Consider the following 26,435-nt stretch of genomic DNA (forward strand, 5'->3'; position numbering starts at 1 on the left):
TAGCCCCCAGCACTCCCCAGTTACTTAGAAAATGATTGATGTAACTTATTTTTATCTACCCAGGACCTAAAGGCATTAAAATTTGCAACCCATCAATGCTTGCTGTTTGCCAGATTAAAAAAAAAACACAAAAGAAATAAAATTTGCAACCCTTTCAAATCTTGTCTACTTTCCACTGCACAACTGTAGAGTCGGTTGCAACTCCTGATGTAGGCCCAGAAATAAACCAGCCTTAGCCACAAACCCTCCATGTCAGATGAAAAGTCTCGTTCCCTCTTCTTTCTGTTTTAATAAAAGTTAGGAAAGGCCTAGAGCTTTGGAGGGCAAGGAAAGGCCTCCTTGCTGTCCTGCCAAACCTCTAAGATCTGCCTTCCTCACCCCCTTATTTTATCATGAGGGTCAGAGCCAGATCTGCCCCATCAGTTCTTCCATCCTGTTCCAGGGGAGGGTATAAAATGAGGCAATTTTATAGAGCAAAGCAGATCAGCTTCCCCTTCTCAGTGGTGCTGGCCATTCTCCAGCCATTTGCTCTCAAAAGGTCATGAACTTTTCGAGTGGGCATTCCCCTCTCCATCCCCTCAGGGGCTCCATCTCTGAGCATCTTCCTCACTGGGTTATGCTTTTTATGTTTAATATATATTAAATATATTGAATTTAATAAATATGTTTATAATATAAATAAATATATAAATTAAATATATTTAATAAATAAATTTATTTATAAGTAAATTTATTTATTAAATACATTCATTGTTTGCCAGGCACTGTTCTGGGCTCTGGGGATTCAGTGATGAATAAGACAGGCAAGGTCCCTGTCTTCTTGGAGTTCACCTGCTCTAGTAAGAGTTGTACACATTAATCAGGTGATTGCACAAATAAATGCACAGTAGAACGTTGTAACAGTGAAATGCATGGAGACCTGCTGACCCCTCTAACGCAATCTGATTGTGATACCTGCTGACCCCTCTAACACAATCTGATTGTGATACCTAAAAGCAGAATAACAACAACAATAGTACCCGGCACTGTTAATATGTTTTACAAATTAATTAATCCCCACAACAACCCTATCAAACAGGTAATGTCATTATCATTCTCATTTTACAGGATGAGAGGTTTATAGCAACTGAGAAGTTAAATAACTTGTCCAAACTCACATGGCTAGTACAGAGGATGCTTCCATTCTTGGTTGAGCAGCCAAATTTCCTGCTGAATTTCAAAATGTGCCAGAATCCCATGATAATAAGACAGAAGAAGCTGTGTTTACCCCCAACAGGTAGGATTTAGGTTAGACTCCAGGAAGAACTCCTTGGCAACATTTATGAATATATGAGAGAAAGGAATCACTTTTCTGAGGATTTCCTTCTCCCCTGAATTTTTTATATTGAATAAACAACATTGTAAATGTAGAGGAGTTGTTTCAGAAAAAAAGATCACTCATTTTACTTTGTGAATTATGTTCCTTTTTTCATCTTTCTGGGCCAGTTTGAGACTGTGTTACACAGTGGCATGAAAAGGGAAAGAACTAGGTTTGGTTCTGCCCACAGCAGCATAAAGGCAAGGACGTGTAACTAGCAGACCTTAGGCCCTGACCCCAGGCTTCCAACATCCAGAGTGACCCCAGCATACTCAGAGATGAAGCCAGCTCTTCCACAGTGGGTGGGTACTCCTGTAGGCTTCAGCAGAGGGATCTGGTGACCTTCTTACTGTTCCAGGCCACTCAAGGTGAAGCAGGGCAGAGGTGAGGCTGTGAGGATTACCTGCTATTCCAGATGAAAGTAACCCAAAGCATCACGCACCCAGGTACTCTGGAGGAAACAGGAAAGGGAGAAAGGGACAGTCAGTAAATATCAGGCCGAGTTAGCTGAATGATTGAAATGGCTTCCAGATCAATGGTTAGGATGACGAGATCCCCACTACCTTACCCTACTCCCACTTTGATCAGCTCCAAGTCATGGACTCGGGGTGCAGGGAGCTCAGCATGCCAACTCCTCAGGTATCTTGGGATGTCCCAGCCTGCTCTGGGGAGATCCGTTAGTGCCCTCTACACCAAGGATTTCCTTTAGGCCTAATAACATAGATTTCATGTATGAATTGCTTTGAAGTTTGCATGGTGTTTTCTCTATAATCTTTGTTTTTTATTTTGATTCTCACATTCACCTTACAGATAAGTAGGACAGATATTATTATCCCCACATTTACTTGTAGGTTACATTAGAATCACACAGCAGCAAGTCGAGCCTAATGCTAACTGAGGCCTTCTGATCTCTTAAGCCCCAGGCACCTTCTGAATCTTTCCAAAACTTTCCACCATCTAAGCATGGAAACCCTAGACCACCTCTCATTCTCATAGCTTAGAAACAAGTTTGAGAAATCTCCCCAGTTCCTCCACTGACTTTGCGGGCCCACAGTGAGCCCATCTGTGTCCCTGGTGGAAGGCCCACTCTCTCAGGCTTGGTCAGGCGCACTGGGACCCAGAACTTGTGCAATGCCCCGATAAGCTTCTTAGAGGAGGTGGGTATTAGCCACGATCGGATATTCTTCCCCTGAGCTGCCCTTCACACCTGACCCTGCCTTGAATTAGGATTCCATAGAAGAGCTGGGGGCAGGAGAATGGGGTGTTCCCTGTTGTCCAGCTTCAGACCCACTCTTTGAGATCTTGGATTCTGACGAGTTTCCAGAGCTGAGAAGACAGCCAGATGCCAAGATCTGAAGGTAAATGATGTAATTAGGTAGGAGTGATCAGCTGGGGTGCCAGCTCAGCTCTGTTACATAACACAGGAACATCAGAAAGAGAGAGACCCTCTGAAATTTCTGTTGGAGATACAAGTGGGCTTGCTGCAAAGTGTTGAGTTCATGGCAAGGATCGGGGGGCTGCAGGGAGATAGTGGAAAGAAAATTACAGAAATCAGGGACAAAGAAGGAAGTTCACTTATTCCTACATCTCCTTTTGCTTGTCCCTCTCTTGCTTTTTAAGACAAGTGCCTTTGCATGTCCAATTAGTGTGGCATGCAAGAAAGAAAGGGGAGTTAGGAGGCTCATCTGCTTGGCTACTCACTAGCTGTGTGATGTTAAGCAAGTCACATCTCCTCTCTGGACCTCTGTGTTTTCATATCTCAGACGAGGAGTTGTACCAGACAGATTCCATGGGTTAGTCAGCTCACTTCTAATATATCATATGCAAAACCAATAATTTCCAGTTATTGTTTTGTAGTAGTATATGGACATTAATTAGAGATTTAATAAATACTTACTTAGGCTGGGCCTCAATACCCTTCTTTATAAAATGAGGATTCTTTGAGGGCCTTTCATGTTCTTCCCTCCTTCATTCTTGTGTAAAACTAACCTTTCTGTTCAGTGCTTTTCTTTTTTTTTTTTTTTTTTTCCTTTGAGACAGAGTTTTGCTCTGTTGCCCAGGCTGGAGTGCAATGGTGCGATCTCAGCTCACTGCAACCTCTGCCTGCCAGGTTCAAGCAATTCTTATGTCTCAGCCTCCCGTGCACCTGGGATTACAGGCATGTGCCACCATGCCTGACTAACTTGTATTTTTAGCAGAGATAGGGTTTCACCATGTTGGCCAGGCTGGTCTTGAACTCCTGACCTCAAGTGATCTGCCCGCCTCAGCCTCCCAAAGTACTGGGATTCCAGGCGTGAGCCACCATGCCTGGCCTGTTCAGTGCTTTTCATATGTTTTTACTCTCTCAACATTCCTGTGACACTGTTATTATTCATATTCTAATTTAATTTAAATTAAATTAAAAATATTATAACATGCACATGATAAAAAGGTCAAACTAACAGACTATACAGTGAAAATAAGTCACCTTCTGACCTTTGATCCTCAGTTTTCCTTCCCCAATTGTCCTTCCAGAGATTATATTTGCATAACCAATATATATGTTATCATGCCCATTTCACAGATGAGGCACCAAGGCTCAGCCTGTCCAGGATGACACAGCTGGTAAGCAGCAGAACAGGGAGTCTAGGCTTTCAACTCCATTTCCCATGATCCTCCCACCATGCTGTATTCTCTGGGAAGCTCTATAACATTAACTTTTAAGCTTTGCCCACTCTGGATGGTGGAATTGTTTTAAGTCAGTCCAAAAAAATACATGGAGCCTTAATGTCCCTGGCAATGTCCTCCACTACTGCCTCTTTTTGTCTATAGCTTAAAGCCATATCTCCCTACCTCCTTCCTGCCTTTGATAAGATGAGACCTGTGGCCTGGCACCAGCTATGGATGACTGAGCTCCCAGCATCTTAGGCTTGGACCTGAAGAGTACTGGCAGATCTTTTGCTGAGAGCCCAGGGAGACTCCATAGAGCACTCAGGCCCCAGCTCAGGAACCTGGGCTGCTGGCAGGCCTACATAGTACAGAGGACCCCTAGGTACTCTTTCTCTTAAGAGTAGGCATTTTCCTCTGGAGCAGGGGACAGGAGTAGTTTACTCTTGCAAAGACCCCATGCATTATACTTTTGTGTTCGTGGGGCTTCTATTATCACTTTTTTCCATATGAGGCTGTTATGGATCCCAGATCTCCTCTTAGTGGTAAATAATCTCTTTTTCTACCATCTAGGTTTGTGGATACCCCCTGGCTGGGCTTCATGGAGAAATCTCTGATCACCAACCTGAATCCCAGAGTAGCCTCCATCTTAGGACAGAATGAGAGGCCTTCTGTAACCAGATATAACTGGCCAGCATGGGGAAATTGATCAGGATGGGGCCGCAAGATAGGCGGTTACTCCGGACAAAGAGGCTTCCTTGGAGTCGCCTCCTCTTCCTACTGGGAATGTTGATCATCAGTTCTACCTACCAGCACCTTAGAGGACCCCGGGGCCTTTCCTCATTGTGGGCAGCAGTCTCTTCTCATCAGCCTGTAAAACTGGCCAGCCGGGACCTCCCCAGTGAAGAGATGATGATGGTGAGCAGCAACCCTCCAAAACCTAGCTCTGAAATGGGGGGCGAGATGCTGGTACCCCAAGCCTCAGTGGGCAGTGATGAAGCAACACTGAGCATGACAGTGGAGAATATTCCTGATATTCCTAAAAGGACAGCCAAGATGATCCCAACAACAATCAAGAATAATTATAGCCCAACAGCAGCAGGTACAGAAAGAAGGAAGGAAGACACCCCAACATCCAGCAGAACACTGACTTACTACACCTCAACTTCAAGCAGACAAATAGTAAAAAAGTATACCCCAACACCCACAGGAGAAATGAAGAGCTACAGCCCAACTCAAGTCAGGGAAAAGGTGAAGTATACTCCTTCCCCACGTGGTAGAAGAGTAGGCACTTACGCTTCATCCACATTCATGACAACGGAAACAAGCCATGCGCTCACCCCCAGAACAACAGTGAAGGACAGTGACATTACAACAACCTATAAAATACTGGAAACCAACTCTCTTAAGAGAATAATGGAGGAAACCACCCCAACCACTCTGAAGGGAATGGTTGATAGCACCCCAACTTTTCTGACACATGAGGTAGAAACAAACGTCTTGACTTCTCCAAGGAGCATCGTGGAAAAAAACAATCTGTCTCCCCCCAGAAGAGTGGAAAGTAACAGCTCAGCCCATCCCTGGGGGTTAGTGGGAAAGAACAACCTGATGACTCCCCAGGGAACAGTCCTGACGCATACCCCAGCCACCTCTGAGGGGCAGGTGACAATAAGCACCATGACAGGCAGCAACCCATCAGAAACCAAAGCCTTCACTGCTGCCTGGAGTGTTAGGAATCCCTCACCGAGGACCAGTGTGTCAGCCATCGAAACAGCCCCAACCACAGTCTGGAGGCTGGCAAAGAAACCTTACACAGCACCCAGCACCTCAACAACCCCCACAGTCAGGGCAAAGCCGACCACGCAGGTCCATCACTGTGTGGTTGTGAAGCCAACCCCAGCCATGCCCACCACTCCCTCCCCAAGCCTCACAACGGCCCTGCTCCCAGAGGAGCTCAGTCCCAGTCCCTCAGTGCTGCCTCCCATCTTGCCAGACCTCCCCCCGAAGGGAGAGTACCCCCCAGATCTGTTCAGTGTGGAGGAGCGGCGGCAGGGCTGGGTGGTCCTGCACATTTTTGGCATGATGTATGTGTTTGTGGCCTTGGCCATTGTTTGCGATGAGTACTTCGTTCCAGCCCTAGGTGTCATCACAGACAAGCTGCAGATCTCCGAGGATGTGGCAGGTGCCACATTCATGGCTGCTGGAGGCTCTGCCCCTGAGCTCTTCACCTCCCTCATCGGTGTCTTCATTTCCCACAGCAACGTGGGCATCGGTACCATTGTGGGCTCTGCTGTGTTCAACATTCTCTTTGTCATTGGCACTTGTTCCCTCTTCTCCCGAGAGATCCTCAACCTCACCTGGTGGCCCTTATTCCGTGATGTCTCCTTCTACATCCTTGACCTGATAATGCTCATCCTCTTCTTCCTGGACAGCCTTATTGCCTGGTGGGAGAGCCTGCTGCTGCTGCTGGCCTATGCCTTCTATGTGTTCACCATGAAGTGGAACAAGCAAATCGAGGCCTGGGTGAAGGAGCAGCTCAGCAGGAGGCCAGCAGCTAAGGTCATGGCCTTAGGAGACCTCAGCAAGGTAAGGACAAATTGGCTCAGGCTTCTCTAGCCCCTTTGACATGAAAGGATGTGGCGAAGCCAGGACCTGAAGAGAAGGTGCTGGATCAGACCTCAAGAGATGAATGCTCTGGTTCCCTTACTATTTATTCAACATTTATAGAGTACCTATTCTCTGCCAGGCACTGTGCTGGGGCCTTTGTAAGCATGACATTGGCTCAACCCTTAATCACCCTATAAACTGGTCATATTATGATCCCCATTTGCAGGAGAGGAAACTGAAGCCTAAAGACGTTAAACCACATGTTCAAGGTCACACAGCAAATAGGCAGTGGAACCAAGATTTGAGCTCGGGTTGGTATGACCAGGTGTTTGGAAATGACATTTGAGTTGGGCTTTGGAGAATGTCCAAGAAGATGCCAGGCGAGGAAAAATGTTAATCTCTTCCATGTACATGGTGTTCAGGGTTTAGCTAGCACCCTCATTTTCATTTAATCCCGTTAGCTCACATTCCAGACTTGGATGGGGTCTGAGAAGGGGGAAGCTTTTATATTTTTGTTTTGTTCTGAAAATATTAGAAAAGATGGGAGCTCTGTTCATCCACTGACAAGCTAGTCCTGGGGGCAGAGCCCCTCACTCTGTGCGCATTGGAGACCAGACACCAGGAGCACCAATCCTAGGGCTTTCTCCTGACCCATGAGTTCCTTTCCAAGAACTTCTCTGCTCACTTGAGGGACCTTCTTGTTAAATTCATTGGATGATTCAATAACCTGGAAGATGATTAATTGCAGAAGTGATCTCTGAAAATTCATTCCAAAATTTTTTGGGTTTTTTGGGTTGGGAGTAACTGGGACTACAGGCACATACCACCACACCCGGATCATTCCAAATTTTTTGTTCCTTGAGACTCTAAAGTGAGGGTACCTTAGCGAACACAGACCCCACTTCTCTCCTGCTCCTAAAGGGTGAGTTTGGGTAAGGGTTGGCTGACAGCCTGCCTATTCCAGGTCTCAGAGAAGCTGCTGGTGTGAGCAGAATTTTGCATGCAGAGTGGAAGGACTTAGCTACTTAATCCAGAGCAGTTTTGATGAGTGAGCAGGATGGAGACCAAACTCAGCAATGTGTCTGTGAGATATGTGAGGCAAGGGAGATTAAATGCACTTCCTTTAGACTTTTTAGATAACATGTTGTTCTGGCCAAAGCATGGAACAGAGAGCCAGGAAACCTGGGTTCTAATCTGATTCTGCCTCTAATGAATTGTGTGACCATAGACAGGTCCTTTGCCCTCTCTAGGAGAAATGATAGAATCCAACTAATCGCTGAAAGGTCCCGTCTAACTCTAGCATTCTATGATAATGTCCCATGTCCAAGTGAGTTCAGTTCTGTCAGGACCCAACGCAATGGTTATGTGTCTGATCTGGTCAATTGAGCTTCTATTGTGTCATTTGCAGATGGTCCAAAAAGGAAATATCCCACCCAGGGTCATACAGCCAGCAGGTATCAGAACTGGAACAGGAACCCAGTCTTCTAACTCCCCATTCAGTGCTATTTCCCACCAGACTATCCTCCATGAAGCCAAAGACTTCAAAAAGAAAGAGAGGCTTAGAGCATTACAGAATTTAATACAAGGAAACAGGAACCTCTCTCCTAATGCAGTTCTTAGGGCAGGCCTTGCTAAGTTCTCAGGGGTGGCCATGAAGTCCTGGTATTCTCCTCTGAAGAAAATGCCTAATACTTTGGTGTACAACAGGCCAGCAGTTTCCAAAGTGCCTCTGACTTGCTTCCTAGTCCCTCATAATAATTCTGCTTTTATTTAGTCTCCACAAACTCTGAACTTTCCATTTGATCTGAGTTAGACCATCAAAGAAAAGCTTGCGGGACAAATGAAGCATAATCATGATTTCAAAAGAGAATACATAACCTACTGAAGGGACTCTTCGAGGGCTTTAGTAGCAACTCCTTGCCAGTTAGTAAGCACAGGGATGATTACATCTCTGTTCTTATTTGTCAAAATAGATCCAGTATAAATTTTTTTTTTTTTAAGAGACAGGGTCTTGTTCTGTTGCCCAGGCTGGAGTACACTGGTGCACTCATAGCTCACTGCAGCCTAGAACTCCTGGGCTCAAGCAGTCCCCACCTCAGCCTCCCTAGTAGCTGGGATGTGCCACCATGCCTAGCTAATTTTTAATATTTTGTAGAGATGGGCGCCTCACCATGTTGCCCAGGCTGGTCTTAAACTCCTGGTCTTAAGTGATCCTCCTGCCTCAGCTTCCCAAATTGCTGAAATTACAGTCATGAACCACCACACCTGGCCTCTTTAGCATTTTTTAAATGTCATCACCCCTTCAAGGATGCCTTATTTCCCTTTAACCAGATCATAAGTCTGGTCACATCAGGCTTATCACTGCCACTAGATGGGGAACTAATTTTTGTACCTCCTAAAGGGCCAAGCCCAGTGTCTTGTTCTTAGAAGAAGTTCCATAAGTATTTAGTTCAGTTTCCTCAGGTAATCCCAAAAGTTCCAGAACTCCAGTTTAGTGAGACAAAGGAGTCAGGGGTTGAGAATCCATGCTTACAGAGAGCCTATTCCATACATACATTGTCTTAACAATTTCTCATAAAACCATACAAGGAATAGATTACCTTCATCTTGCAGATGAGGAAACTGAGGCCCAGAGAGGATAATTAACTCAGCCAAAGTTACACAGCTACTTGGTGATCCTTACCATTGATCAGGAATCAGTATATTTGGGTTTTAAGCCATGTTCCACTGCTGACTATTCCTGTTACCCTGGGCAAGTCAATGCAATACAACAAACCATTATTATTAAGTTAAATGAAAGCCAGTGTGGGAAATAAAAAGATTGTATCCAGTAGAAGGGACAAGCCTAGAGAAAATTAACTGCAGTGAAGTGAACCCTGGGCAAAATGCTACAAAGTTACTTTGCTTTTCAAACAGGCCTTAGGTTCCGCATTTGTAAAGTAAATGGATGAGCTATGCAGAAGTTGGCAAACTTTTTCTGTAAAAGTCCAGACAGTAAATATTTTAGGATTTGCAAGCCATATAGTCTCTGTCAAAGCTACTGAACTCTGTCCTTGTAGTGTGAAAGCAGCTACAGATAATAAATAAACTAATTGGAATGGCCACGTGGTATTTTACAAAGAGCAACATATTTGCAGGTATTCTTCTTCCTGAGCAACTTGGAAACACAATCAGCAGAGAACAATCCATTTTATTACTGGATATTCACCCACCTGATAGCTGTTGAATTTCTGAGCTCAACAGCTCAGAATCTGAGGATCTTTCACTTTACTGTTTATTCTGCCCTGATTATCTAGAATAAGGATAAAGGTGTTTTAGGAGTGATTCTAATCAGAATTTACTTAAGAATATTTCCAGAAAAAAATAAAGGACTTAGCATCGAACATAGACATATAGTAAGTATTTTAGAGTCTCACTGTTGACACTGGCTGAAAAAATTCAAAGCTAAAAATATTTTGGACAATATTGTCAGATTGACATATATTGGTTTGAGGATGCCTTTTATGACCCCAATAAGGAAATGGTAAATGTTTGCATAGTTATCAACACAGTCTAATTCTGAGCACAGGCTCTCTCTCTGAAACTTAGTTTTCAAGTATACTTGGTTTTGAAGCTCTCAGTGTATTTGTTCTGGCCAAAAATGATAAATCTCTGACATGCCTTGACCATGCATAGTCACGGAAAGCCAACAGACAGCAAAGTGGAGGCACTAGGCTGGCTGAAAAGCCTTATTGGTATTTGAAGGACAGCAGGGGCCCTTCTTCATACTTGACTAGATTAGCCAGGAAGCACCAGCCATCTGCATGAGGTGTATGATTAGCAAGACAGTCCTGTGGAAAGCCAATGGCAAAAAGGGATGCAAAGCAGAGAAAAGAGCCTAGTTGGGGCTCCTTTGAAAGCTCCATACCCACACTCTTCCCTCTAGAATACTCCTGGGGAAAAGTCTGCCATTCTTTCCTAAATGCACTGGGGGCTATTTTGATCCTGGAAGCACTTATTTATTTATTTTTTGAGACAAGGTCTTGCTCTGTCGCCCAGGCTGGAGTGCAGTGGCACAAGCACGACTCACTACAGCCTTGACCTCCCAGACTCAGGCAATCTCCCTCCTCAGCCTCCTGAGTAGCTGGGACTACATGTGCATGCCACCACACCCAGCTAATTTCAAAAACTTTTTGTAGAGAAGGTGGGGGGTGGGGAGGATCTGGGGGTGTGTCTCGCTATGTTACTCAGGTTGGTCTCAAACTCCTGGCTTCAAGCAGTCCTCTCACCTTGACCTCCCAAAGTGCTGGGATTACAGGTGTGAGCCACCGCACCTGGTCCCTGGCAGGATTTTAAAAATTAAACCAATCAACAAGACCTCAAGCAGACAAACCTGCTACCTGTTTAGGGACTGGTCCTCCCCTTTCTTATCAGGGTTGGCATTTATCCTAAGGGCTTCTATCAGTGACCTGTAGAGCCAGCTACCTGCTTTCGAGGCAAGGGGCTGTGTGCAGGAAGCAGCTGGAACTCACTGTGCTGCCAAAGGGCCCACCCTAGCCTGGGCTGAGGGGTTCCCTTCTTCGACTCTTTGAATAATAATCAGCTTCCCTCTAATTGTCAGGAAAAGATGCTAGAGTAGAATGCTCAATTTTAGGGTTTCTCTTCATAAAATTTTCTTAATCTTTTGGCCAGGTGTGGTGGCTCACGCCTGTAATCCCAGCACTTTGGGAGGCCGAGGTGGGTGGATCACTTGAGGCCAGGAGTTCAAGACCAGCCTGGCCAACAAGGTGAAACCTCATCTCTACTAAAAATACAAAAATTTGCCAGGCATGGTGGCACGCACCTGTAATTGCAGTTTCTTGGGAGGTTGAGGCAGGAGAATTGCTGGAACCCAGGAGGCGCAAATTGCAGTGAGCTGAGGTCATGCCACTACACTCCGACCTGGGTAACAGAGCAAGACTCTGTCTCAAAACAAAACAAAACCAAAACCTAACCACAATATTAAAAAAAAAAAATCTTAAGCTTTCGATGTTCACCTGCTAGTGGGTGCTAGCGGATGACAAAATAGATGCATAAGAAACAAATATTAACAGAAAAACTCAAACATCTGATCACATCTAGTTTAACAGTTTGTTGTTTTCATGGATATGTGTAAGCTTGTAGTTGAGATTTTACATGCATTCATACAACCCAGTAATATTTTCTCCTAGTGCATGTGATGGGATTCAATATGAAACTAGATATTCATGGTGTTCTACAGAGAACAGCATAATGTCTAGATGCTCTGCCACCTGAATTAATTGGAAATACACAGCCAACAGAATTTTTTTTAGTGTGAGGGAGTGGACATATGGATGATAAACAAGTAAAATAAACTAAGATGTTAATTTCAGCATATGACAAGTGCTGTAAAGGAAATAAACACGGCAAGTAACAGAGAGTGATTGTAAATAATAGTGGGCCCCCTTTAGTGAGGGAGAGTGGGGGAGGTCTCTTGGAGGATAATTTCAAATAGAGATCTGCAGAATGAGAAGGGAAACCACCCCATGGCCTTTGACAAGAATTTCTGGAAGGGGGAACAGCATTTGCAAAAGCTCAGAGCTGGAAAAGAGAGCTTGGCACATTAGAGGAAAGAATAAAGGCCAGTGTGGTTAGTAATAGGGAAAGGGGTTCAGAATACCACTGGAGAAGAGGGTGGGAGCTATTAGTTTGGTGCAAAAGTAATCGTGGTTTTTGCCATTACTTTTGCTTTTAATGGCAAAAATTGCGATTACTTTTGCATCAGATTATTATTCTGTGCATCAGATACAGAGTTTGGATTTTATTTTATTTTTATTTTTGAGACAACGTCTCACTCTGTCGCCAGGCTGGAGTGCAGTGGCACAATCTCGGCTCATTGCAACCTCCACCTCCTGGGTTCAAGCGATTCTCCTGCCTCAGCCTCCCAAGTAGCTGGGGTTACAGGTGCACGCCACCACACCCAGCTAATTTTTGTATTTTTAGTAGAGACGGGGGTTTCACTATGTTGGCCAGGATGGTCTTGATCTCTTGACCTTGTGATCTGCCCGCCTTGGCCTCCCAAAGTGCTGGGATTACAGGTGTGAGCCATCACACCCAGCCTGGATTTTATTTCAAGCTCAACAGGTGAATGAAGTAATGAGAGTCCGCCCTAGCTGCTGAGTAGAGAATGAATTGTAGGTATGCAAGAGTGGAAGCAGGGAGTCCAGTTAGGAGGCTGTTGTGGGCTGTTTATATGTGTATGTATTTGTGAATGTTTTAAGACAGAATTATCTGGACTTGGTGTGAAGTGGATATGGAGGGTGAGAGAATCAGGAAAATCAAGGATGCTGCTGATCTTTTTGGCTTGAGCAGCAGGGTGGATGGTAGTGCCATCCACTGAGAAAGAATAATAAGTTTGGGGAGACTCAAGAGTTCCCACTTTGGAATAGTGAGTTTGGGTGCTTAGGTCACTTCCAAGTGGGTATATCTGGGAGGCAGTGGCACAAATGAGTCTGAAGCCCAGGAACAAAGTCTGGGCTGGAAACAGAAAACTGTGAATCACCAACGAATGTATGATAATTAAAATCAAGAATTGGCTGATGCTAATCTGAAGGAGAGATAGTCTGGTAGTAATCCCTCAAGAACCCCAACATTCATTCAGCAAACATTCATTGAACATCTTTGTATGAGGCCTGCGATAGGTCTGGCCTGTGATAGGTCTGAATAAAGCACAGTTCCAGCTCTCAAGGAGCTTAGTCTAATGGAGGAGGTGGAGTTAGTCTAGGTTTTGTGGGGCCCAATACTCACTAAGAAAAAGAATATAAAACTATTGCCACAAAATTAGGTGCAGGCCTTGGAAGGGATTTGTGTAGGAGAGTGATGAGCCCTGAAGCTTAAGCTTCATCATCTCCATGGTAAATCCTTCTCAGTGGGAAAGGCAGATAAGTCAAGCAGTAGTTTACACTATCATGTGTAATGGTATAGGTAAATGCTGAGGGATTTAGTACTGCAGAGGGCCGACATCTCAACAGACCAGAGGGTCAGGGAAGGCTTCCCACGGGAGGGGATACTTAGGTGAATCTTGAAGGACAAGCAGGAATTCACTGGCTATAGAAGAGCTAGGGAGTCTCGTAGGCGTGTGCAAAAACCAGAGAAATGAGAGGGCAAGAAGAGACTGTGGCCACCAGCTGCATACAGCTGTTGAGCCCTGGAAATGCAGCTAGTCCGATTTGTGATGTGCTATGAGTTTAATATATACACTGGGTTTCAAAGGCTTAGTCTGAAAAAATGGATGTAAAACACCCCAATATTTGTAATATTAATTACATGTTGAAATTGTATTTCAGGCATATCAGGTTAAAGTGTAATTATTAAAATTAATTTCACGGCAGGGCACAGTGCCTCACTCCTGTAATTCCAGCACTTTGGGAGGCTGAGGTAGGTGGATCATCTGAGGTCAGGGGTTTGACACCAGCCTGGTCAACATGGTGAAACCTCGTCTCTACTAAGAATACAAAAATTAGCCAGGCGTGGTAGCAGGCGCCTGTAATCCCAGCTACTCGGGAGGCTGAGGCAGGAGAATCGCTTGAACCGGGGAGGCAGAGGTTGCAGTGAGCCGAGATCTCGCCACTGCACTCCAGCCTGGGTGACAGAGTGAGACTCCGTCTAAAAAAGTAAAAAAAAGTAATTTCACTTGTTTCTTTTACTTTTAAAAAATGTGGCTACTAAAAAATTAAAATTACATATATGGCTTGCATTATATTTCTATTGGACAATACTGGACTGCAAGTAAGCAGGAGGCTGCGCTAAGTTAAGGAGTTTGGACTCTTACTGGGTGACAGTGGGGCTCCCAGTGTGTTGGGAGGGACATGATGTGCTTTGCTCAGAAACCCACTCTGGCTAAGGGGTGGTGAATGTACTGGAAGAGGAACAGATCAGAAGTCAGGAGGCTGTGCAGGACTGCTGGCAGGAGAGTGCAGAGACAAGGTGAAATGTGAGAACTCTCAGGAAGGAGGTCTGACAGCTAATTGGGTGTGGGCTGTGAGGGAGAGGGAGGAATTTGGGTAGACTTCTGGGTTTCCAGGATAGACAAATGGAGTGGATTGGGGTGTAATACTGTATTCAGTGAAGGGCTAAAGTGAAGTGTGTTCTGTCTGAGAGAATCTGGGTGAAGGTAGGGCTCGGACAAGGGATTCAATAAATATTTGTTGAATAAATGTTTTTAAAAAATTTAAGACTAACGTGTAGTTCAGGAAATGTGTTATGGATGGTTGAGAAGAGGAATTGCTGTATCAGTGGGAAATAGCAAATGGAGGTCAGGAGGACAAGCCATCTAGGGGCTACCATGGTTTGCCACCTGAAGTTCCTGTAAACAGCTGCAAAGGATCCCATTGCTCATCTTCAGCAAGAGGCATGAAGACATCCTCTTCTGTTACCTCAGCCTCTTGCTAATTGTAAGGAGAAGAAAGTGGGGGTAACTGGGCTGAAGAAAGAGCAGGGAGAATGTTGTGATGTGAGAGGTGAATGTGTTCGTGAAAAGGGCATATTCAGAAGGCACCTACTTGCCAGTGCTGTTACTCATAAGTGAATTCATGAGTAACAGCACTGGCAAGTAGGTGCCTTCTGAATATGCCTTTTTCAACATTTCGCCACACCCAAATGTTGACGAACATTTATGTCCATTTGCCTGAAATGTCGAAATATGAAATAGAGCCACGAGGGAATATAGATTTGACCTCATTTCCTTATTCATGCTTGGGAAAATAAATGGGATTTAGTAAAACCAAATCAAAAGCACCAAAGAAAAAAAAAAAAAGAAAAAACTGAAGGGAGATAAGATCAGGGTTCTAAACAAAAAGAAAAAAAAGAGAAGACAGGATTCTGTCACTATCTTTGTGAGTGTGGGTAAGTGATGGAATCATTCTACATCTCAGTATTCTCATCTAGCAAAATAGCTACAATAATATGAGTGTTGTCTATTTCACAGAGTTAGTCATATTAAATAAGAAAATGGATGTGAAAGACTTCAGAAAGTTAAAAGTGCATTCTGAAATTAGCCATGAACGATGAATCCTTAGAAAGGTATTTTGGCTTGAATAAATCTGAATGGCAGAGAAACCATTAGGGGTGTGCACCATGGGGCAAAGATCAGTCTCTCCTACCCCTCGGTGTACAGAACCTTTCACCCCAGAGTGTAGACGGGACCCTCACAGTTCTTTCTTTGCCTCTAAAGAGAATTCTTGGCCAGGCGCAGTGGCTCATGCCTGTAATCCCAGCACTTTGGGAGGCCGAGGTGGGTGGATCACTAGGTCAGGAGATCGAGACCATCCCGACCAATATGGTGAAACCCGGTCTCTACTAAAAATACAAAAATTAGCTGGGCCTGGTGGTGCGCACCTGTAGTCCCAGCTACTTGGGAGGCTGAGGCAGGAGAATCACTTGAACCCGGGAGGCAGAGGTTGCAGTGAGCCGAGATGGTGCCACTGCACTGCAGCCTGGCGACAAAGTGAGACTCTGACTCAAAAAAAAAAAAAAAGAAAGATAACTCTTTGGGTGAGGGTTAGATGTGAGAAATAGTGAGATGGCTGGGCCAATGGGGTCAGTGCTGTAGCCTCTTATATCCCAGTTAACTTATAGGCGTGTCATGAAAGAGTTGAGGGGATTTCTTAAAATGCACAGTGCCCCCTTCATATGCAGATTTGTTGTTTATACTCTGTTTCATTCATTGTTATGTTCATTCATTCATTTAGCAATGTGTATTCAGGCATTCAAACCTCCCCCAATCCTTCAAAGCTTACTCAAATTCTACCTACTTCAGAAAGCTTCCTTGCCCATCCTAGCATAGCACCTATCTATGCCTTTTATTTCAGGAACCACATTCTTCTTTGTCATGCATCTGTGTTATCACTGGCCTCAATTTCTTTCTGGACACAGAATCCATGTCCTAAGCATCTTTGTATCCTTAAAGCCACCAGAATAGCACCATATAAATAGTATAGCAGGTTCTCAGTAAATAAGAACTGAATGAATGAATAAGTTGAAGGGATGGGTGAGTGGCCCTAGATCAAGCAGTATTTTCTGTATTTTCTGAGCTGAACAAAGAAGGGAGTGCAGCAAGTTCAGTTCTTGTTTAGCTGGAGGTTGGTGGGGTGAGGGAAGCAATGAGAAGGTAAAGATGATTGCTGAGGGCAGCCATTTGTGATCCTGCTACTTAAAGATAACACTAAAGGCTGGATGTGCTGGCTCACACCTGTGATCCCATCACTTTGTGGGGGTGAAGCAGGAGGACTGCTTGACCCCAGGAGTTCGAGACCAGCCTGGACAGCATAGAGAGACCCAGTCTCTACAAAAAAACAAAAAAAGTAGCCAGTCACTCACACCTGTAATACCAGCATTTTGGAAGGCAGACGTGGGTGAGTCACTTGAGCACAGTTTGAGACCAGCTTGGGCAACATGGTGAAACCCCATCTCTACAAAAAATACAAAAACTAGCCGGGTGTCATAGTACATGCCTGTAGTCCCAGCTACTTGGGGGGCTGAGGTGGGAAGATGGCTTGAGCCCAAGAGGTCAAGGCCACAATGAGCCATGATCGTGCTACTCCACTCCAGCCTGGGCAACAGAGCAAAACTCTGTAAAATAATAAGGCTGAGCGCAGTGGCTCATGCCTGTAATCCCAGCACTTTGGGAGGCCAAGGCGGGTGGATCAACTGAGGTCAGGAGTTCAAGACCAGCCTGGCCAACATGGTGAAACCCCATCTCTACTAAAAATACAAAATTTAGCCGGGTATGGTGGCAAACATCTGTGATCCCAGCTACTTGGGAGGCTGAGGCAGGAGAATCGCTTGAACCCAGGAGGGGAGGTTGCAGTGAGGTGATATTGCACCACTGCACTCCAGCCTGGGTGATAGAGACTCCATCTCAAAATAATAATAATAATAATAATAATAATAATAATAAAACAAAAGCACTAAAGGTCACTTGGGAGTGTCTACTCATTCAGGTCACCTTTACTGAGTACCTCCTGTGCTCAGTAAGACACTGTGCCACAAGGAAGGGAAACAGAGATGACTGTAAGTTCATTACATGGCAAAAAAAAAAAAAAAAGGTAGAGTCTACGTGTAGCTGGTAGACAATTCATGCAGTGAAAAGTTAAACAGCACTTTTTTTTGAAAAAAGTTCAAATAGTATTACAAGGCTGTGAGTGTAAAGTGGCAAGCCAGTGGTTCAGACAGTAAATACATAGGCTTAATGCTTCTTCATCTTAGATTGTCTAGGGCTATCCCGCTTCCCAGCTGGCTGCCCCATAGCTTTCCCAAAACACTAGCACTTACCTGAGCACACAGCTGATTTTAGTATCACAGAATGTGCTCACTGTTATACAGCTTTCCAGGAGAGAAGTATTGTAGTAAGCTGAAGGAAGGGTGGGAGGGGGCATGGAAAGGGCATTTGGGAAAGCTTCATACAAGAACTCACCCTGAATTTTATAAAAAATGGATAAGATTTGAGTAGAAAGAAAGAAAGGAACGGAGAAGGCATTTTAGGCAGGAGGAAAAGGCATGAATAAGGGAACAAGAGTTAGAATAGATTAAGTGTATTTAGAGGACAGTTAATTTTCATTTATTCATTCATTTAATAAATATTTATTGAGCTCTTGCTAAGTGCTGGGCAGTGTTCTCATGCTGGCCACACAGTGGTGAATAAAATAGTCTACCTTCAAGATGCTAGTGGGGCAGTCGACTTATTTCCCCAAATAAATTGGGGAAAGTGCTGTGAAGGAAAAGAACAGGGGTCTATAAAAGAATTATACATGGCTTCCCAGAGGAAGGTGACACTTAAGTGGAGACCAGAAACCTGAGGAGGGAAAAAGCATTATGGACGGGGGGCGAGGGGCCCTGTGATGAGGGTTTTGAGGTGGGTGAAGAGGATGGCACATTTCAGAAACCCAAAGACAGTTGGTGCCACTGGACTATGGTGAGTGGACACATTCGACTAGGGGTACTGCATTGCAGAGTGAAGCCAGATTATAGAAGGTCAGACTGGAGGGATGGACCATGTTGAAACATTTTCTGAGACCAGGTTATCTCTGAGTGCGTTTCTGTATTTCAACCTGAGGACTTTCATGGAGAGAGGGATGTAGGGAGAAAGTGAGGGTCTCGCCACAACATCTTGTGACTCCTCTCCCTGTTTGCAGCCGGGCGATGGGGCCATTGCGGTGGATGAGCTACAGGATAACAAGAAGCTGAAGGTGGGTGCTGTGTGGAGTCTGCACAGTGGGGACACTGCAGGGTCTCAGTGGATGGTCACAGAGCCGGGGTATTGGGGCCCTGAGCTGGGGACCCTGGCTGTGCTCAGGCCTAGGAAGCTCCTGGGAGCGCTGCCAGGGTGAGGCAAGGGAGGAGAGGGCTCCTTTTCTGAGAACTTTCACCTCTAGATGGCCTTTGAGGAGGTGCTAGTTTGGGAGCTAAATCTGAAATGTTATATAGTCCGCTCTGCCATTAGCTTGCTGTGCGACCTTGGGCTTCAGATTCTGCATCTGTAAAATGACTGTTTGGACTAGATGAATTCAGGTCCGAGTGTACAGCCCAATACTGTATGATTGATATAAAAGCCGGATTACCTATGGCTTTGGAATGCCCCAGAACTAAGAGAAAGATAGCAGGGGAACTGGAGAGGGCAGGAGTCTGAGGTTTCTGAAAAACTGTGCCTTCGCTGTTTACAGACTATGAAGTATCTGCAAAGAATTATGGGGAACTTTGAAAGCAGTTCCAAACCTGAACCTAAAGAACCTCCCCCATCCAAAGAAAATCTCTAAACTTGTGGTGAAGTACTGTGGCACCACAGTCACTAGATGGCAGAAGAGTTCGGATCAGAGGGATGAGGGGGAAGAAAGGAGGGAGAAAGAAGAGGAGGAGGGAGGGAGAACTGAGCAAGTGTGGAAGCATTGTCTTTGGATGTTCCATTGTAAATCAGATGATATTTCTATATGTGTCACTATGAATAAGTGTCACATCTGTGTCTGTACAGTATCGGTGTGTGTGTATGTGTGTACCTGTGAGGGTCTCTGAGCACGTGGGCAGAAAAGAAACAAACAAACTGGACTGGGAATCAGAAGACCACAGAAGACCTGGGTTACCAGTCTGACTCTTTTATTTACTTCCCGCATGACCTTGGCTTAGGCACCTAGCTTCTTAGAGTTTTCCTTTCCCTTTCCATAGATGGGGATCACAGCTTTGCTTATCTCTGGGAGTGGAGCAATGATAAAATGTGATAATATGGACTGTAAAGGGCTGTAGCCATGTGCAGTGGGTCTGTCTGTGTGGTGTGTGGGTGAGGGAGTGTTTCTGAGGGTGTACCTGCAGGGATGTGCAAACCCTTGGTAACATGATATCCCTAATATACCAGGTTGCTCCCTGTGGAGACCTTGGGAAATTATTCAGTATATAGAACAAAATAGTCCTGGAAGAGCTGAGGGGAGGCTGAGAAAGAAAGTAGTGTAACTCTCCTGGTTGGAGGTGGAGGAAGAGGGGAGGTCAGGATAAGGCATCTGTGCTTTCTCCCTGATTTTTATGGGAAAGAGGCAAGGTTAGTGATGCCCTCGTGTGGTTCCTCCCCTGGCTTGGACAGGGACCCACTGAGGCCTGTGCGGCTCTCCTCTTGCTCAGCTCCCGTCCTTGCTGACCCGAGGGAGCAGCTCGACCTCTCTGCACAACAGCACCATCCGCAGCACCATCTACCAGCTTATGCTCCACAGCCTGGACCCCCTGAGGGAAGGTAAGCAAGGCCTCTCCAGACCTGTGTGGTCTGCCCCATCCACTCCTTCCCTTCTGCAGCTGGAGACGAACTGGGACCTGAAAATCCGAGAGGCAGTGAGGAGGGGGTGGGAAGAGAGAATAAGCAGAGGAAAGTAGTAAAAGTCAGACAGTCTGGGAAAGAGGGTAGAGACCAAGACAGGGGACTCACCAAGAGAGGGCAACAAGGCACACAGAGGCTAAGGTCCTTAGGTATCCACATCCCACTTCCCTGCCTCTGTCCCTCCCTGTAAAATGCAGGCGTTAACCTGCAGTTAGGCTATGAGTACCGTGTGCTCTGCACAGGTTTGGGTTGGGGCTGCCCTGTAAAGCCCACTGCCCAAGAGTCAGCCCCAGTGTTCCATGGAGAGTGTCTAGCCAGGCAGCTTGGCCCAGGCTGACTGGCCTGGGCTGCTTGTGGGGACACCTCTTGTAGGGTCCCAAAGCCCAGAAGTTCTTAGTGGCACTTCCTTTTGCTTTATATTCAACTCTGGAGTCCTAGGAAACCTGCTACTTCCTCCCCAAGTCAGGAATCCCAAAGGACACCCTGGAAACTGCCAGCACCCTTTTAAGGGTGACGAAGGTAAGAGCAGGATCCAAAGTACAGTGGGGGCTGTTGTCCAATTTGACAAATGGTGGCAGTGGCTGAGATTCTCACTGTCCACCTTACCAAATCCTGCCTTCTGCTTCTCTTCCCCCAAGAGCTGCCCCCAACCTGCATCTCAGACCCCTAAAGGGCACTCCTCAGCTACCCTCCTGCTCTCCTTGAGCTCCCCCATCTCTGGGGCTCTGGTGCAGAACCGGAACCCAGCCAGAAGGCCCATCAAGGAAAGGCTAGCCTTTGGGCAAAAGCCAAGGGCTTGGACTGCAGTTGGGCAGGAGGGCTGAGGGCTGAGCTGAATATGACACCACAGAATGATCCATTGAGTCCCAGGGAGCACTCTGACTGACCTTTCTGGCTCAAGGACAAATTTTGGGGGCTCAGAATTTTCTTTAGGCTCTGAAGTCCTTTTCAGAGATAATATTGGATTGTCAGTTGTTTAAAAAAAAAAAAAAAAAATACCAGCCAGACGCAGTGGCACACGCCTATAATCCTAGCATTTTTGGAGGCCAAGGGAGGTGGATTGCCTGAGCTCAGGAGTTCGAGACCAGCCTGGGCAACACGGTGAAACCTTGTCTCTAATAAAATACAAAAAAATTAGCCGGGCTTGGTGGCAGGCGCCTGTAATCCCAGCTGCTTGGGAGGCTGAGATAGGAGAATCGCTTGAACTCAGGAGGTGGAGGTTGTAGCGAGCCGAGATTGAGCCACTGCACTCCAGCCTAGGCTACAGAGTGAGACTCCATCTCAAACAAACAAATAAATAATTTTTTAAAAGGCTGGGCACAGTGGCTCACACCTGTAATCCCAGCACTTTGGGAGGCCAAGGTGGGTGGATCACGAGGTCAAGAAATCGAGACCATCCTGGGCAACATGGTAAAACCCTGTCTCTACTAAAAACACAAAGATTAGCTGGGCATGGTGGCACACACCTGTAGTCCCAGCTACTCGGGAGGCTGAGGCAGGAGAATCGCTTGAATCCGGGAGGTGGAGGTTGCAGTGAGCTGAGATCGTGCCACTGAGCTCTAGCCTGGGCGACAGAGTGAGACTCCATCTCTAAATAAATAAATAAATAAACCATACTGTGAAAAGCTGCATCAAAGACAAGTGATGAAACCTTCCTTAGGAATTCCTCAAGGTAAGAACAGAGGGAGAGAGAAAGGGAGAAAAAAATTAAGCTGCTAATGGAGCTGTTAGAAAAGAAGAGAGAGAAAAGAAAAAATAAAAAGCAATTCCTCAAGGTAAACCTCAGAAGACATTGTGAGAGAGGCCACCCCCAAATGTCAGCTCTAGAAAAATAGTACCTCGGGTTTGCAGAATGGAAGCTGCAGCCCCTGACAGCTTCTGGTGATGAATGCTGGGGGTGCTCTGGCCAGGGCCCCATGAGGAAAGCTGTATCTCTGGGTCATCAGTGGTTACTCCCAGAGGAATCACTGACTCTAGCAAAGTCTTGATGTAAAGACCTTCTCTTAGATGGGACTGGAGGGCCCCCAGCTGGGCACCTCCATGACCAACAGCCTCCAGCTGGCCTACTTGTCTTAACAGGATTACGTGATGTTCAGGCCAGGCTGAGGTCAGAGGAGACTGATGCTAAAGCGATGATCCGGCCATGCTGAGAGGGGAGAGGCATGTGAGGAAACGAGTGCCCAGGAGCCAGCAGCGATCATCCCAGGGAGGGCAAGCATGTTGCTACATTGTCTCCGAGTGTCTACAGGGCATGGAATGGCTCTCACAGTGCATGACTGCAGATGTCCTCTGGGATTCAGTCATGCTCAAGAGCCCAGCCTGATTCTACACCCTGAGACGACATGCGGGAGGGGCAGGGACCATGCAGGGCGGTGATGGGGGCCTTTGTTCCCCAGGCTCTCTAGATGCACATTTGTGTTTTCATATGCTGTTTCCAGATGGCCGTGTAGATGTTTCCACTCTTTCCAGGTGTTCCAGCTCTTTCCACAGAGCTGATCTGTGGAAAAGACATTTCCTGGGGTCTGAATTCTCACCTTCCCTGTGAAGGGGCTTTTCCTCTCCAGGGTCCCATGCCTCTTCTGGTGATTTCACTTGGATGTGTGTGAGACAGGGTTGGGGAGACCCTGCAGCTGATCTGCTTTTCTCAGTAACATGGGAAGTGAGAGGCTAGGCTGTGATGAGGATGAGAAGGAAAGGGGGAAGCTTGTGTTTATGGCGAGCCCTTCCAGCAATAGTCAGCAGATATTCTCAGTGCCAACACCAGAACCAAGGGAGCCCTCCTGTGACAGCAGCTACACATTGCTCAACAGAAGACTTCAGGGTTTGATTAGTGCCAAGGGGGCACTGGGGTTGTCAGGACAAAGGTGTGTTGGCCCCCGACCTCTCAGTTCTGATGAGGACCCAGGCCCACCAGGCCACTTGGAGGGACCACACGTGTCATAGTGGTGGCTCTACCCATGGAGCTTATTGCAGAGCCAGCTGCAGCTGAACTCACTCTGAGAGTTTAGGAGACAGGAAGAGAGGAGGACATTCTAGACCCATTTATCTGTTTCCTACCTGTCCTGGAGCCAGGCAGAGGCTTTGACCCACCCAGCTTCCCAGATTGCATTTTCCAGCTTCTCCGTTTCCTCTCGGTCCATCTGTATTACGGACTAGATGATGTCCAGGGTTCCTTCTAACTCGGACCCTCTGGAAGGCTGGGCATCATCACTGTGGGGTTGCTTCCCAGGTGGGACAGCCGCTGTCAACTACTCTTGTCAATTTGTTTTCATCGTTGTTGTTGTTGTTACAGCTAAAAGTTATATAGTGCTTTCTAGGTGCCAGACACTGTTTTGACCATATTCCTATATACATTCATTTACTCTGTCACCAACTCTGGAAGAGTTTACAGATGAAGAATCTGAAGTACAGAGAGCTTAAGGAATCACCCAGTTAGGTCCACAGCTATAGTGCAAGTGGCAGAACTAGGATTCAAACCCAGGTCATCAGGCTTCAGAATCCGTGCTAAAGTAACAATATGAGTGAGGCCACATTTGCAGCAGTAAAAGTGTTTTTATTTATTTTGTCTCATGGACCCTCATCACATCAGTCCCCTGAGGATATGACAGTGTTGCCTTTTTAGAGAGGATGCTGAGGCTTAGTGATGGCACGCAGGCTCCCCAAAGTCACGCAGTGCTCATGGGGCACAGCCAGCCTAAATTCAGAATAGAGCCCATAGATCCCATGACACCACTTTGTTCTTCACTTGCACCACTGCCCTCACCCTCCCAGGCCACACAGCTGTGGGCTGCTTCGTCTCAGCCTTGTTCCTTCTTCCCTTCTCACCTTGAAATTATATACATAAAGCACTTGGCATGTTTCCTGGCACATAGTCCCTGGTGAAAGGGAGTTGCTGTCCTGTGTTTCTCGCCTGGAAATCAGGGCAGCACAATTCTGTGCATGCTGCCCTGTGGGCCTCCAGCAAAGCATGTGCATAGGGATCTGAAGGAGGCCCTTCTCGGGCTCTTCTTGTGCCTCGGGTCAAAAAGGGTGTATCTGAGAGCTTGTTGGTGAACCATTTCCCCTTTTCCACTGGAGAGGGAAGGCTTATGAACATGGCCATCAGTCGTGCCCCTGGAGCTATAACAAAGCTTCTAGTAGATTCAAAGAAAGTAAGCTACAAAGATAATATTGTCCAAGGATGGCAAAAACATCTCCCTGCAATTATTTCTCCATTCCATGTCCATCACAGACATTACCAGTCAATCATGCTACTTTCCTACAAAGTTTGGGTCAGAGTCCTCCTCAATTCAGTATCCAAGCAGGCCATCACTTGAGCTTGCAAAGGAAATAAATCCTATTTCTTGGCCCTGAGTCCAACCATGTCATTTTACCAGAGAGGAAATAGGCCTTGAGAAGGGAAGTGACTTACCCTAGGTCACAGCCAGTCAGTGACAATGCAGAGAATGTAAACAGAACTTTGGGAATTAGGCACCACAACTAGGCCTCGCAGGATCAGAATCCGGATGTCACAACGCCCATGGCAGCCTTTTCCCATGCTCTGCAGCTGCCCTCTGGCTGCTCAGCTCACTGTCCTAACTGAAAGAGCATGGCAGGGACTATCCTATGATTCCAGGTAAGATGCATGTCCTGTCTCATTTGCAGTTTGCCTTGCCGAGGAGAAGGAGGAGGAGAGCTTGAATCAAGAGGCCAGAGCCCAACCCCAGGCCAAATCAGAAAGTAAACCAGAAGGTGAGGATGGCCAGAGCAGTGGGTTTTCTCCTGCCCCCCTCTCCCTGCTGTCAGTAGTGAGCTTGGCCTGGAGGTGGCAGCCAGCCAGGCCAGGGGCTGAGTCACATCTTTGGCCTCTGTGAGCCAGTCAGTTAGGGTGATGGTCGGGTGTTGCCCTGATCACCGCTCCACTCCAGACTCCTCCTTCCCAGGTACTGTCTTTCTGACATGGCTGCTGGTCTGAGAGTGGCCCCATACAGCTTCCTCTCCATTTTCCACAGCTGGGGTAGGCAAGGGAAGGCTAGGGGGTTGTTGAACTTCCACTTCTTTTTGCTGAATCTCATCCCAAATGAGACTATGGGGCTTTATTTCTTCTTCCTGCCTCTTCTGTACAAGGACAGTGTTGCTCGTTATTGGTCTGAAATCAGCAACCCCAGTGAGGGAAGGCTACCAGGGGTCTGGTGTCACAGAAATCGGTATCTGTGTGGCGGCTAGGACTGAGAAAGTGGGACAGCCACTGCCATGTGGGCTCTGCACGGCACACCAGGACTGCCTGATCCACTCAGCAAACCCTGGAGGGAGGTGGAACAGCAGTCATTCTTCCCATCCTATAAACAAGAGGCTCAAAGAGGTCAAATGACTTCCCAAAGCCACACAGCCAAGAAGTGAGAGAACCTGTTCCAAGTTTCCCTTCCCGTCAGTCCTGTTCCAAGCCTTCAAAAGCTGCTGCTTTTGGAATCAGCAGGATCTTTCCCAAAGGGTCATTCTCTGAGTGCTGGGAGCTTTGCCTTCTCTCTGTTCTGGCTGCCCAGCTGTTGGTAGCGTTCTTGGCCACAATAGCCAGGATGGAAATGTCTATGAATTATAGGGGAGCACGGATGGTCACTTGCCAACTGTCTTCTCATCTGCAGATAGGTCAGGGCAATAACAATTCACATCACCTTACTTTTCCTACCAACAAGAAATTCCCCCAAATAAACCTTCAGAAACCTTGTAGTCCAATAGCCCTGTAGCCACTTATGCCAGCTTCCCTTAGAACCTTGTCCACTCTTCTGATGTAACCCATGTTTATCCTTTAAAGATGAGGAGCCAGCCAAGCTCCCTGCGGTCATGGTCACACCAGCCCCTGCTCCAGACATCAAGGGAGATCAGAAGGAGAATCCAGGTGGTCAGGTAGGCACCCAGCCTTTGCACAGACGAAACTGGAGAGGTCTAGGGAAGGAACTCCTGACCAAAAATACGTCCTCCCTGAAGGTCTGAAATCCTATTTGAGGTTAATATTAC

The 26,435-nt window shown here is 46.4% G+C and overlaps 1 protein-coding gene across 2 annotated transcripts in view; it reads left to right on the forward strand.

The window, feature by feature from the left end:
- SLC24A1 (solute carrier family 24 member 1) overlaps positions 1–26,435 on the forward strand; it is a 44,398-nt gene that overhangs the window by 8,162 nt on the left and 9,801 nt on the right. For both annotated transcript variants that reach the window (XM_015142512.3, XM_015142513.3), the window contains exons 3-7: positions 4,577–6,589; positions 18,781–18,834; positions 20,252–20,360; positions 25,086–25,172; positions 26,233–26,324. In XM_015142512.3, coding sequence (XP_014997998.3) covers positions 4,700–6,589; positions 18,781–18,834; positions 20,252–20,360; positions 25,086–25,172; positions 26,233–26,324 — 2,232 coding nt within the window. In that variant the 5' untranslated portion in view covers positions 4,577–4,699. The remainder of the gene's footprint in view (positions 1–4,576; positions 6,590–18,780; positions 18,835–20,251; positions 20,361–25,085; positions 25,173–26,232; positions 26,325–26,435) is intronic.

Source organism: Macaca mulatta, chromosome 7, assembly GCF_049350105.2.
Source record: "Macaca mulatta isolate MMU2019108-1 chromosome 7, T2T-MMU8v2.0, whole genome shotgun sequence".
In the NCBI taxonomy this organism is placed as follows: domain Eukaryota; kingdom Metazoa; phylum Chordata; class Mammalia; order Primates; family Cercopithecidae; genus Macaca; species Macaca mulatta.